At 49.2% G+C, this 13,977-nt stretch overlaps 1 protein-coding gene across 1 annotated transcript in view; it reads left to right on the top strand.

Moving 5' to 3' along the window:
• Positions 1-2,459: 2,459 nt before the first annotated feature.
• LOC139411912 (adhesion G-protein coupled receptor V1-like) overlaps positions 2,460-13,977 on the top strand; it is a 213,606-nt gene continuing 202,088 nt past the window's right edge. Inside the window, exons 1-3 of the mRNA XM_071158667.1 lie at positions 2,460-2,642; positions 4,599-4,748; positions 13,565-13,660. Coding sequence (XP_071014768.1) covers positions 2,463-2,642; positions 4,599-4,748; positions 13,565-13,660 — 426 coding nt within the window. The 5' untranslated portion in view covers positions 2,460-2,462. The remainder of the gene's footprint in view (positions 2,643-4,598; positions 4,749-13,564; positions 13,661-13,977) is intronic.

The raw sequence follows: 13,977 nt of genomic DNA, 5'->3' as shown, positions 1-13,977 counted from the left end.
CCTCTGTCCCTCTGTCTCCTCTCTTTCTCCCTCTGTCCCTCTGTCTCCTCTCTCTCCCTCTGTCTCCTCTCTTTCTCCATCTGTCCCTCTGTCCCTCTGTCTCCTCTCTTTCTCCATCTGTCCCTCTGTCCCTATGTCTCCTCTCTCTCCCTCTGTCTCCTCTCTTTCTCCATGTGTCCCTATGTCCCTCTGTCTCCTCTCTTTCTCCCTCTGTCTCCTCTCTTTCTCCCTCTGTCCCTATGTCTCCTCTCTCTCCCTCTGTCTCCTCTCTTTCTCCCTATGTCCCTCTGTCTCCTCTCTCCCTCTGTCTCCTCTCTTTCTCCCTATGTCCCTCTGTCTCCTCTCTTTCTCCCTATGTCCCTCTGTCTCCTCTCTTTTTCCCTCTCGCTCCCTCTGTCTCCTCTCTCTCCCTCTGTGTCCCTGTACCTCACTCTGTCTCCTCTTTGTCCCTGTCCCTCTCTCTCCCTCTGTCTCCTCTTTGTCCCCGTCCCTCTCTCTGCCTCTGTCTCCCTCTCTCTCCCTCTGTCTTCTTTCTTTCTCCCTCCATCCCCCCCTCTCTCTCTGTATCCTCTCTCTCTCTCTCCTTCTGTCTCCCTCTTGCTCCCTCTGTCTCCTCTTTCTCCCTTTGTCCCATCCCTCTCTCTCCCTCTGTCGCCTCTTTGTCCCCATCCCTCTCTCTCCCTCTGTCTCCTCTTTGTCCCACCCCTCTCTCTCCTTCTCTCTCCCTCTCTCTCCCTCTCTCTCCCTCTGTCTCATCTTTGTCCCAATCCCTCACTCTCCCTCTGTCTCCTCTTTGTCCTCGTCTCTCTCTCTCCCTCTCTCTCCCTCTGTCTCCTCTTTGTCCCCGTCTCTCTCTCTCCCTCTCTCTCCCTCTGTCTCCTCTTTGTCCCCATCTCTCTCTCTCCCTCTGTCTCCTCTTTGTCCCCGTCCCTCTCTCCCTCTGTCTCCTCTCTCTACCTCTGTCTACTTTCTTTCTCCCTCTGTCCCTCTCTCTCCCTCTGTCTCCTCTTTGTCCCACCCCTCTCTCTCCCTCTGTCTCCTCTTTGTCCCACCCCTCTCTCTCCCCCTGTCTCCTCTTTGTCCCACCCCTCTCTCTCCCTCTGTCTCCTCTTTGTCCCACCCCTCTCTCTCCCTCGCTCTCCCTCTGTCTCCTCTTTGTCCCCATCCCTCGCTCTCTGTCTCCTCCTTGTCCCTGCCCATCTCTCTCCCTCTGTCTCCTCCTTGTCCCCATCCCTCTCTCTCCCCCTCTCTCCCCTCTTTCTCCCTCTGTCTCCTCACTCTCTCTCCCTCTCTCTCTCTCTCTCTCTCTCTCTCTCTCTCTCTCTCTCTCTCTCTCTCTCTCTCTCTCTCTCTCTCTCTATCTGTCTCCTCTGCCTCCCTCTGCCCTACCCTGCTACACAACAGCTCTTAATCAACACACACACAGAGGGACACACACACACACACACATGCATGCAACCATGCACACGCACATACACACATGCACAAACACACACACACACACACACACACACACACAGAGGGACACACACACACTATGTAGTTGTTTCACTCTGCTCTCTAGCATGACACCTGTATTGATTCATGTTTCTCTCAGAAACACCCCATGATACTGGAAATAACCCAGAGTGATCTAACAGGGACGGAACATATGGAAAATGTGCTGCTTTCGATGTCCAAGTCTCCTAAGACATTTCTCTCCCAAAAAGGAAAACAACATGACTTCATTCATTGCGGGTGTATTTTTCAACCTTGTAATTTACAGCAAATATTTAAAAAGACACGTGGTCATGTTCATCAGGATCTGGATGCCCACAACTTTGCATTATGTTCACCACACCCACTGGTTGCGTTGTTTGTTTTGTCAATCATGACAGAAGAATGGATTAGATTCTGAGAAGAAAGAAGAGCGCTGGCAGTATGTGTGTATAAGACACGCTGACTCATAAAACCCCAAAGACTATCAACTGTCTCTACGAACAACGTCACCTATCACATGTATTATTGATAGATGTGGTCAGGCGGAGGAGAAACTAGAATCTAGACAGGTCATTATGAAAACCCATAGACAGCATCAGTTAGGGCATGGAATAGTTTAGTTCAACTATTCCTTTATATTCCAGTGAGCAGTGGGACTATGGTTTTATCGGGGGCATTTCCCTTCTATCTTGCCAATCTGATCCTGTTCTGCTTATTCTGGAGCACCTAACCTATAACACTGTGTCAATGGCCAACATACACCAATATACTCCTATTTTGTATCCCAACAATGTTCTATGAATGATCAGCTTTGTGAAGATCTTCCTCTGTCTCTCTGTCCCTCTGTCCCTCTGTCTCTTTCTCTGTCTCTCTGTCTCTCTGTCTCTCTGTCTCTCTGTCTCTCTGTCTGTCTGTCTGTCTGTCTGTCTGTCTGTCTGTCTGTCTGTCCGTTCGTCTGTCTGTGGTCTATCCATCTGACAGGAATGCCAACTGTCCTCACACTAGCTGGGTTGATTCTGGCTCTGTCCATCCCGAGTGCCAGGCTTGAGTCAGCTGAGCTGAGGTTCCTGGGACAGACGGACTTCGTGGTCAACGAGACCACCGTGGTTCGCCTGGTGGTGGAGAGGATCGGAGACCCGGTCAACGTGACCACACTGGTTCTGGTAGGAACAACCTGGTCATATTCGACCTAGTGTTATCTAGATACCTTTGTGTGTTTACGTAATCTCCTCTAACTTGGCATTAGTCTCTCTGACTAAAGTCTTGTAGGGGACAGTTGTGGGTAAGTGTCGGTTTAATGCAATGGTGACCAGCTATGATTAGCAAATAAAATCAAATCAAATGTATTTATATAGCCCTTCGTACATCGGCTGTTATCTCAAAGTGCTGTACAGATACACAGCCTAAATCCCAAAACAGCAAGCATGCAGGTGTAGAAGCACGGTGGCTAAGAAAAACTCCCTATAAAGGCCAAAACCTAGGAAGAAACCTAGAGAGGAACCATTATAACAGAACATGACCAAGATGTTCAAATGTTCATAACTGACCAGCATGGTCAAATAATAATAATCACAGGCAGAACAGTTGAAAATGGAGAAGCAGCACGGCCAGGTGGACTGGGGACAGCAAGGAGTCATCATGCCAGGTAGTCCTGAGGCATGGTCCTAGGGCTCAGGTCCTCCAAGAGAGAGAAAGAAAGAGAGAAAGAGAGAATTAGAGAGAGCACACTTAAATTCACACGGGACACCGGATAGGACAGGAGAAGTACTCCATATGTAACAAACTGACCCTAGCCCCGACACATAAACTACTGCAGCATAAATACTGGAGGCTGAGACAGGAGGGGTCAGGAGACACTGTGGCCCCATCCGATGATACCCCCGGACAGGACCAAACAGGAAGGATATAACCCCACCCACTTTGCCAAAGCACAGCCCCCACACCAATAGAGGGATATCTTCAACCACTAACTTACCATCCTGAGACAAGGCCAAGAATAGCGCACAAAGATCTGCGCCACGGCACAACCCAAGGGGGGCCGCCAACCCAGACAGGAAGATCACAGTGACTCAACCCACTCAAGTGACGCACCCCTCCTAGGGACGGTATGAAAGAGCCCTGGTAAGCCAGTGACTCAGCCCCTATAATAGGGTTAGAGGCAGAGAATCCCAGTGGAAAGAGGGGAACCGGCCAGGCAGAGACAGCAAGGGCGGTTCGTTGCTCCAGAGCCTTTCCGTTCACCTTCACACTCCTGGGCACTACACTCAATCATATGACCCACTGAAGAGATGAGTCTTCAGTAAAGACTTAAAGGTTGAGACCGAGTTTGCGTCTCTCACATGGGTAGGCAGACCATTCCATAAAAATTGAGCTCTATAGGAGAAAGCTCTGCCTCCAGCTGTTTGCTTAGAAATTCTAGGGACGATTAGGAGGCCTGCGTCTTGTGACCGTAGCGTACGTGTAGGTATGTACGGCAGGACCAAATCAGAGAGATAGGTAGGAGCAAGCCCATGTAATGCTTTGTAGGTTAGCAGTAAAACCTTGAAATCAGCCCTTGCCTTGACAGGAAGCCAGTGTAGGGAGGCTAGCACTGGAGTAATATGATCACATTTTTTGGTCCTAGTCAGGATTCTTGCAGCCGTATCTAGCATCACACAGCAGTAGGGCAGAACAGTGGAGCATTAGCCTCAACCCCGGTTGTCACCGAAGCTGGTCTGCTCCTGAGTTGTCAAATGAAGGTATGCTTAAGAGGATAAGATAAGTGACCTTTGTACTGTGGGAGGCAGTGTGTGAGATGAAAGGCCTGCAGTACGTTGGCAGTAACTGTCACCCACATCAGAACGAATGTGTCAGCTTCCACATGGGAGCCAGTGTCTTCTCCCTCCCCATGGGTGTCTGGCAAACTAGTGGCCTGGTTGGGGCTTTCCCAGGCCTATTGAAGCTCCTATATTCTTTCGACAGTTCCTTAAATCTCAATACTCTATCCCTAGCAGTTGGCACAGTTGAGTTGACCCCAGCATTCTATATTTTCCTATAGGCCGAGTGTGAGTCAGTCTGTGTTTAAGTGGTGTAAGATCAAGTCAACTGATTACAACATCAACTGTCCTTGGTGCTTCTAGTTGGAGGGAGATGACACAGGGGACTTTGAGGCCTCCACGGCTGCAGCCTTCCTGCTGTCGTCAGAGGCCAGTAAGACTATCTTCATTGCTGTAAGGGACGACGAGCTGCCCGAGGCCGACGAGACCTTTGTCTTCAACCTAAGGCTACAGGTAATGGAAAGAGAGTGTGTGTTGGGTTGTGTGTGTGTGTGTGTGTGTGTGTGTGTGTGTGTGTGTGTGTGTGTGTGTGTGTGTGTGTGTGTGTGTGTGTGTGTGTGTTTGTGTTTGTGTTTGTGTGTGTGTGTGAGAGTGTGTGTGAGGTCATTCAAATTCAGGGGTTATTATGGTTTCCCTTGTACCATGCTCATGTGTCAATATGTGCGTGTGTGCATTTATATGTGTGTATGTGTTGCAATGCTTATGAGTGTGTCTTAGTGTCTTAATCCCTCACCCTGGTCCAACCACTGCCCCAGGGCCTCCCCATTTCAACACCAGCAGAAAGACTTGAGAGGCCCTGGATTCCCATTGATGTGTATCTATAGGGCTTCTCCAGGGCTGGGCCACAGGGGTTCACCAGGGCTGGGCCACTGGGCTTCTCCAGGGCTGGGCCACTGGGCTTCACCAGGGGTGGGCCACCGGGGTTCTCCAGGGCTGGGCCACCGGGGTTCTCCAGGGCTGGGCCACCGGGGTTCTCCAGGGCTGGGCCACCGGGGTTCTCCAGGGCTGGGCCACTGGGCTTCACCAGGGCTGGGCCACTGGGGTTCTCCAGGGCTGGGCCACTGGGCTTCACCAGGGCTGGGCCACTGGGCTTCACCAGGGCTGGGCCACCGGGCTTCTCCAGGGCTGGGCCACTGGGCTTCACCAGGGCTGGGCCACTGGGCTTCACCAGGGCTGGGCCACTGGGCTTCTCCAGGGCTGGGCCACTGGGCTTCACCAGGGCTGGGCCACCGGGGTTCTCCAGGGCTGGGCCACTGGGGTTCTCCAGGGCTGGGCCACTGGGCTTTTCCAGGGCTGGGCCACCGGGGTTCTCCAGGGCTGTGCCACCGGGGTTCTCCAGGGCTGGGCCACCGGGGTTCTCCAGGGCTGGGCCACCGGGGTTCTCCAGGGCTGGGCCACTGGAGTTCTCCAGGGCTGGGCCACTGGGCTTCTCCAGGGCTGGGTCACTGGGGTTCTCCAGGGCTGGGCCACTGGGGTTCTCCAGGGCTGGGCCACCGGGGTTCTCCAGGGCTGGGCCACCGGGGTTCTCCAGGGCTGGGCCACCGGGGTTCTCCAGGGCTGGGCCACCGGGGTTCTTCAGGGCTGGGCCACTGGGGTTCTCCAGGGCTGGGCCACTGGGGTTCTCCAGGGCTGGGCCACTGGGCTTCTCCAGGGCTGGGTCACCGGGGTTCTCCAGGGCTGGGCCACTGGGGTTCTCCAGGGCTGGGCCACCGAGGTTCTCCAGGGCTGGGCCACCGGGGTTCTCCAGGGCTGGGCCACCGGGGTTCTCCAGGGCTGGGCCACCGGGGTTCTCCAGGGCTGGGCCACCGGGGTTCTCCAGGGCTGGGCCACCGGGGTTCTCCAGGGCTGGCCCACCGGGGTTCTCCAGGGCTGGGCTACTGGGCTTCACCAGGGCTGGGCCACCGGGGTTCTCCAGGGCTGGGCCACTGGGCTGCTGAAGAAGGTTCCACCAAAAGACACCTTTGTGAGCAGAAAGTAATTCTGACAGCCAAGGCTTCACCACACAGTAGATTAGACCGTGCTACGGGGGGGACAAGATGGACGGACGGACACTAGAGAACATATTGGAGGATTCCCTCACACGAGAAGGGTATAATCTAGAGCCCGGCATGGGGGTAGTAGGCCATGACATAGCCAAACAGCGATGGGCTGTGCAGAGAGAAACCTCTCCCACGATGCATAGAGAGGAATGGTTATTTTTTTTACGGCTGTCTTACACCTAGAGTCCCATCACCATGGTTTCCTTAGCAGGCTGTCGCCATGGTGTCATTGGCAGGCTGTCGCCATGGTGTCCTTAGCAAGCTGTCGCCATGGTGTCATTAGCAGGCTGTCACCATGTGATTGATGATGAATGGGCTGGCTCCCACTGTCTGCCTGTCCACATGCTCTGACTAATGGCTCTGTAACAGACAGGCAGCCTACATCAGGCAAAGGTCTGTATGAATGATGATCTACGTGCTAAGGGGCCTCACAGATCAAGCACAGGGGGGATGAGAGGCTGATGGCTTGGCGAATCAGTCATTTCTGACAAGCAGAAAGCTGTTAGGCTCGATACATTTAAAAATGGATGGAAGGACAGTTGTTTTGGACAGGGTGGGATTGGAAGTACAGTTGTTTTGGACCGGGTGGGATTGGGATTGGAAGGACAGTTGTTTTGAACAGGGTGGGATTGGTTGGAGATGAGAGGGTTTGGTGTTCCCCTTCTGCTTTTGAGTAATGATGTCATCACTAGCTGGGCTACACTTCCCAGGATGCTAGATAGAAGATTATAATTTTTATAATAGAATTCCAGACAATCATAAACAAAGGGTGAGCTGGAATTGTCCAGGAACGGTCCCTCATACTGTAATCCCACAGGGCAGGGCAGGGCTTGGGGGTCTGGGCTTAGGGTCTGGGCTTGGGTCTGGGCAGGGCTTTGGGTCTGGGCTTGGAGTCTGGGCAGGGCTTGGGGTCTGGGCTTGGAGTCTAGACAGGGCTTGGGGTCTGGGCAGGGCTTGGTGGTCTGGGCTTTGGGTCTCGGCTTGGAGTCTGGGCAGGCCTTGGCATCTGGGCTTGGGGTCTGGGCAGGGCTTGGGGTCTGGGCAGGGCTTGGGGTCTGGGCTTGGGGTCTGGGCAGGGCTTGGGGTCTGGGCTTGGGGTCTAGGAATGGCTTGGGGTCTGGGCTTGGGGTCTGGGCAGGGCTTGGGGGCTGGGATTCCTGTGGAGTGTTGGTGCTTGTTGGGTTGTGATTGTGTCCCAGAGGGTACGGACCCCTGGCAGGGCCTGCAGGCTGGATTGGGAGAGCGTGTGGATTCTGTGTCTGTGTGTCGGCTATGACAAGAGCTCAGCGTCTGAAAGAAAGCTCTGTTACAGCTGGGAAAAGTCATGTCTGAATAAAGGCGTGAAAGCAGAGGAGATAAGCTTTTTCTTTCACTCAGTATCTCATACACACAGACACACACTGGCATGCAAACACACACACACACACACACACACACACACACACACACACACACACACACACACACACACACACACACACACACACACACACACACACACACCCTGGCATGCAAGCACACACACACACACACACACACACACACACACACACACACACACGCACACACACACACACACACACACACTGGCATGCAAGCACACACACACACACACACAAACACACACACACACACACACACACACACACACACACACGCACACACACACACACACACACACACTAGCATGCAAGCACACCCACACACACACACACACACACACACATACACACTGGCATGCAAGCACACCCGCAAACACACACACACACACACACACACACACACACACACACACACACACACACACACACACACACACACACACATACACACACACACTAGCATGCAAGCACACCCACACACACACACACACACTGGCATGCAAGCACACCCGCAAACACACACAGACACACACACAGACACACACACACACACACACAGACACACACACACACACACACAATGGTTCTGCCTTGGGCACACTGTTTGTGTGTCTTTGGCAGAAAGAAAGGGGGGGAGTTGCATTTCTTTAATAAGGTTATTATTGGTAATAGGTTATTGTTGTTCAGCTGATTTCGATACATATACCAAGCGAAATAGAGTCAGGTCAGGGTAGTTTAATAATAGTGGACCCTATACGGTCTTATCAGGGGTTGTGAAGCATCAACAGTCAGGCAGGAGTCAGGTGATGATATTAATTTACAGGTGCAGATTGTAAATAAAGCTGGACCCAAAACAACGAGGAAGAATGCCTCCAGACTAGACTGTCACGCCCTGGCCATAGAGAGGCTTTTTATTCTCTATTTTGGTTAGGCCAGGGTGTGACTAGGGTGGGCATTCTATGTTCTTTTTTCTATGTTTTTGTATTTCTTTGTTTTGGCCAGGTATGGTTCTCAATCACGGACAGCTGTCTATCGTTGTCTCTGATTGGGAACCATACTTAGGCAGCCTGTTTTCCCACTATGGTTTGTGGGTAGTTATTTTCTGTTTAGTGTGTTTTGCACCTGACGGAGCTGTTTATTTTGTTCCTTGTTGTATTTAGTGGTCAGTTTATTAAAATAATGATGAACATGTACCACGCTGCATCTTGGTCCTCACCTTCTTCCACCAACGGTCGCCACATAGACAGAGTGTCTATAACTTTGACAGTGTTCGTTTTTTACGATTGCTTACACACTAAAATGTAACTTTTCCCACAATTAGTAACACCTTACACTCAAGGAGCAAAACACAAGGCTAGATTTGCACAACTGTAAGCACATTGTCAGCTTCACACTATTTGCAAAACATTACACACACTTGTTTTCATCAGACACAGAAGTATATCATGATGTCACTTTCTTGCAATTCCAAAGCACTGACTGTCAAATTACCACATCTATGAGCCAATCTGTTAAACACAGCCATCAGGTGAACAAACACATGACTGCTAAATTGTAGACGCACCAATCAGGTTTAAGCACTATAAAAATGCAGCAGGTAGGTTCACCTGCCTTCAACCAAAATGGAAGGAGTCAGAAGAAGAGTGAGGGTGAGAGGAGGAGTACACAGAGGAGAAGGAGGTAGAGGAAGAGGCCGAGCCAGAGGTCGAGGAAGACCTGAAGCAGGAGGAGAATGTGCACAAAGAAGAAGAGGACCAAACTTATCAAATGACATTCGTGCAACACTAGTGGACCATGTTGTGAACCACGGATTGACGCTGAGGGAGGCTGGACTGAGAGTTCAGCCAAATCTTGGCAGATATACAGTGGCATCTGTCATAAGGACTTTTCGACAGGAAAACAGGTAGAAGATCTGTCTACAGTTACAGTAATCAGCAGCTTATTGGATGCACCATATCAGCACTTGTGATACCCCTTCCTGTGACATTGTGCAGTAAGTTACATGTATTATTCTCTACATAGGATTGAGGGTTGGGAACGACAAGGAGGAAGGGGGCCCATATTCACGCAAGAACAAGAGAGAGATAATAAACATGGTTTTGGCCAATAACGCTATCAGGCTCAGAGAACTACAAGCCAACATTATCGGTGACCATGCCATTTTCAATAATGCTATCAGGCTCAGAGAACTACAAGACAACATTATCGGTAACCATGCCATTTTCAATAATGCTATCAGGCTCAGAGAACTACAAGACAACATTATCGGTGACCATGCCATTTTCAATAATGTCCATCAGGTCTCTCAGTCAACACTGGCACGCATCCTGAAAAGACATCAGGTTGAAATGAAACAACTTTATTGAGTGCCTTTTGAGCGGAGTTCAGAGAGGGTCAAACGGCTGCGGCATGAATATGTGGGGGTGTTTATTATTATTGATGAGGCAGGGTTCAACCTCACAAAAGCAAGAAGGTGAGGCAGAAATATCATTGGCCACAGGGCTATAATCAATGTCCCAGGGCAACGTGGGGCAACGTGGGGGCAACATCACCCTTTGCGCTGCCATTTCACAGCATGGTGTTGTCCTCCGTCATGCCAAAATGGGCCCTTACAACACCTCACATCCTCACATTTCTGGACCGATTGCACCACATCGTCACAGCAGGTAATGAAATGCACCAGATGCAATACACGGTCATCTGGGACAATGTGTCATTCCACCGCTCTGCTTTGGTCCAGAACTGGTTTCAACACCCTCCACAGTTGTCAGTACTATACCTTCCATCATACTCTTTGTTTCTAAACCCTATCGAAGAGTTGTTCTCTGCATGGCGGTGGAAGGTTTACGATCTCCAGCCCCAGGCTCAGGTACCCCTCATTCAGGCCAGGAAGGCTTACGATCTCCAGCCCCAGGCTCAGGTACCCCTCATTCAGGCCAGGAAGGCTTACGATCTCCAGCCCCAGGCTCAGGTACCCCTCATTCAGGCCAGGAAGGCTTACGATCTCCAGCCCCAGGCTCAGGTACCCCTCATTCAGGCCAGGAAGGTTTACGATCTCCAGCCCCAGGCTCAGGTACCCCTCATTCAGGCCACGGAGGACGCCTGTGACCAAGTCGACGCCGCAGCTGTGCAAGGATGGATTCGGCATTCAAGATGGTTCTTCCCACGTTGTCTTGCTAATGACGATATTGCTTGTGATTTGATGACATTCTCTGGCCAATTGTAACCTGTACTGGATACAGTATTTTACGTTTGTCTGTTTGCTGAGTTAACAGTGTTATGCACACTACTGTAGTAGCATGAAAACTGGGACATGTTTTGTTGTGATTCTCCATGTTGACATGTTGACTGATTTGGGTATATGGAGAGAAATAAATGATGTTTTCCTCAGTCTGCAGCATTGGTCTTGTGTAGGTGTTTGTATAGTTGCACTTTCTCTGTGTACTTCATTTACAGTACTCTAATCACTGACAATTAGACTTGCTAAAAGTGTTTTAGGTTAGCAACAGCAGTGTGTAACTGGTTCAAAAAGATTGAAGTCATATGAAATGTGTTTCGTATGGAAACAAAATGTTATTTTTATGAAGTCGTGTATAGTTTTGACAAAAGTGTTCCATTTTGAAAATGATCTGAAGTGTTGTGATACTTTGGTGTAGGGTTATGCTAATTGTGTGTAGTGTTTTGACAAACCGGGCCCTGTTTTCAAAATTGTGCTTAGAAAAATAAACTGTAATAATTCCTCAGACAGTTCAGTTCAGCAGATTCCTGGGATATACATGTCACCCCAGCCTTAGCTCTCTCTTGAGACGAGCACGTGAACAAGTTAAAAGTCCTGCGCCTAACACTGGAACAATCCCAAATCCACCTGAACAGGAATTTCAGCAATTAACATGAATAATAATGCATTTAAATGACTATAAAAAATACCAGGTCTCTCTTGGAAAAGAGATATTATCTCAATGAGAAAAAAACTGAATAAATAAAGGTAAAATAAACTACAAACATGATACATTGTCGGTCATGTAGTGACTTCATGTCTTTCATGTGTATTTGGCAAATAAACAAACCAATTGGATGAGAGCATTGCAACCAACGTCCAACAGGCAGAACTTAATGTGTGCTGGATCGTTCCACAAAAAGAGTACCTTTGATATGTTAAGTAGAAATTATGCCACAATATTGCATTTTAAAAGATTACTGTATAAATTAAATTGCTCTTTATTAACATAGACCATTATGGAGAATTCAATAAATCAGATTTTTAATATGAATTAAGACTTGCTAAAGTGCCAGAATTCATAATTTTGACGTGTCCCTCTGTGCACCTTCTGTGGCTCCTAGGAAGAGTTTGTGATTAATTTCCGTCTGTTCCTGCTTTTTAAGGGAAACCCTGTTGCGTGAACAGAACTCTTGTTTTAATATGGTGAAACTAGCATCTAACAGCCAAATCATGGAGTAAAAACAGTTGAGCTGGTTCCACACTTGTTGGCAGTTCTCTGGTGTTTTGTCAACCCTGTTACCCAGAGATAGACAGGCTAGAAATGTTTTAACAATGTAAGACTTTTTGTGATTCTTGTATTCAATTGCCCCTCCCTGTTGCACACAAGCTTCCAAGGGGATTCACGGCTAATTGAACTAGTAATGACATGTTGGAGGGCCGTTCAACTGGATGTCCTTTGGGTGGTGGACCTTTCTTGATACACACGGTAAACTGTTGAGTGTGAAAAACCCAGCAACGTTGCAATTCTTGACACACTCAAACCGCTACGCCTGGCACCTTCAACCATACCCCGTTCAAAGGCACTTATATATTTTGTCTTGCCGATTCACCCTCTGAATGGAACAGAGACAATCCATGTCTCAAGGTACAAACATCCTCCTTTAACCTGTCTCCTCCCCTTCATCTACACTGATAGAAGTGGATTTAACAAGTGACATCAATAAGGGATCATAGCTTTCACTTGGATTCACCTGGTCAGTCTATGTGTCATGAAAGACCAGGCATTCACAATGTTTTGTACACTCAGTGTATAATACCACTCTTTTGTTTAAATTGACAAAAACGTTTGGTCTTAAGTCCATCGAGTTAATTCAACGAAATGCTGAATATATTGACCCACCTTGATCTACTTCCCCAGAGTCAGATGAACTCGTGGACACCATTTGTATGTCTCTGTGTCCAGTATGATGAAAGTTAGAGGTAGTTTTGCGAGACAATGCTAACTAGCCTTCCCTTTAAGGTAATGAGTAAAATAGATTTTTCCACACAGAAAATGCAATAATGGTGCTTTAATGGTGTGGCTGCTGAGAGCTAGCCTGAGAGGTAGGCTGCTGAGAGCTAATCTGAGAGGTAGGCTGCTGAGAGCTACAGTGATCTGAGAGGTAGGCTGCTGAGAATTCATCTGAAAGTTAGGCTGCTGAGAGCTAATCTGAGAGTTAGACTGCTGAGAGCTACAGTACTATGAGAGGTAGGCTGCAGAGAGCTAATATGAGAGGTAGGCTGCTGAGAGCTAATCTGAGAGTTAGACTGCTGAGAGATAATCTGAAAGTTAGGCTGCTCAGAGCTAGCTTGAGAGGTAGGCTGCTGAGAACTAGCCTGAGAGAACTACTTCCTGACTTTGTGTCCTCTCCCCATGACCTCTCTGTAGGAGTGGTGCTGTAGTGAAGAGTCCTGGGGAGGAGTGTGTGTGTGTGTGTGTGTGTGTGTGTGTGTGTGTGTGTGTGTGTGTGTGTGTGTGTGTACATGCGTGAGTTCGGGCGTGAGTTTGTGCGTGTGTGTCTGTGACTACGTTTGTATGCTTGATAAGGGGACAGGTTTATACATCTCTCATCATTGCTCTTCTTCCAGAGCTCCTCCAATGGCGTGAGACTGGGGACCCCCAACAGAGCCACTATCACCATCCTGTCCAATGACAACGCCTTCGGAATAATTTCCTTCAACTCGGTAAGAAACACCTGTCTGTCCAGTGTTGATTCTTGCTTGCATTCTGTTTCAACCAGTTTAAGACGATTAGTTCAACCTTCAGTAAATGTAAAGTGAATCCCAAACTGAGCATTCTGTATTTAAAGTTTGCTTTTACCGTGAAACTTAAATCACTGATCACAACAGGCACTTATTAGAGACATGCTTTTTTTTGAGGCAGGCTTCTATTTGAGGCAGGCTTCTATTTGAGGCAGGCTTCTATTTGAGGCAGGCTTCTATTTGAGGCAGGCTTCTATTTGAGGCAGGCTTCTATTTGAGGCAGGCTTCTATTTGAGCCA

The sequence above is a fragment of the Oncorhynchus clarkii genome, chromosome 6, assembly GCF_045791955.1.
Source record: "Oncorhynchus clarkii lewisi isolate Uvic-CL-2024 chromosome 6, UVic_Ocla_1.0, whole genome shotgun sequence".
NCBI lineage: Eukaryota > Metazoa > Chordata > Actinopteri > Salmoniformes > Salmonidae > Oncorhynchus > Oncorhynchus clarkii.
Note: the sequence above shows the minus strand (reverse complement) of the source record. Positions and strands in the feature narration are given on the sequence as shown.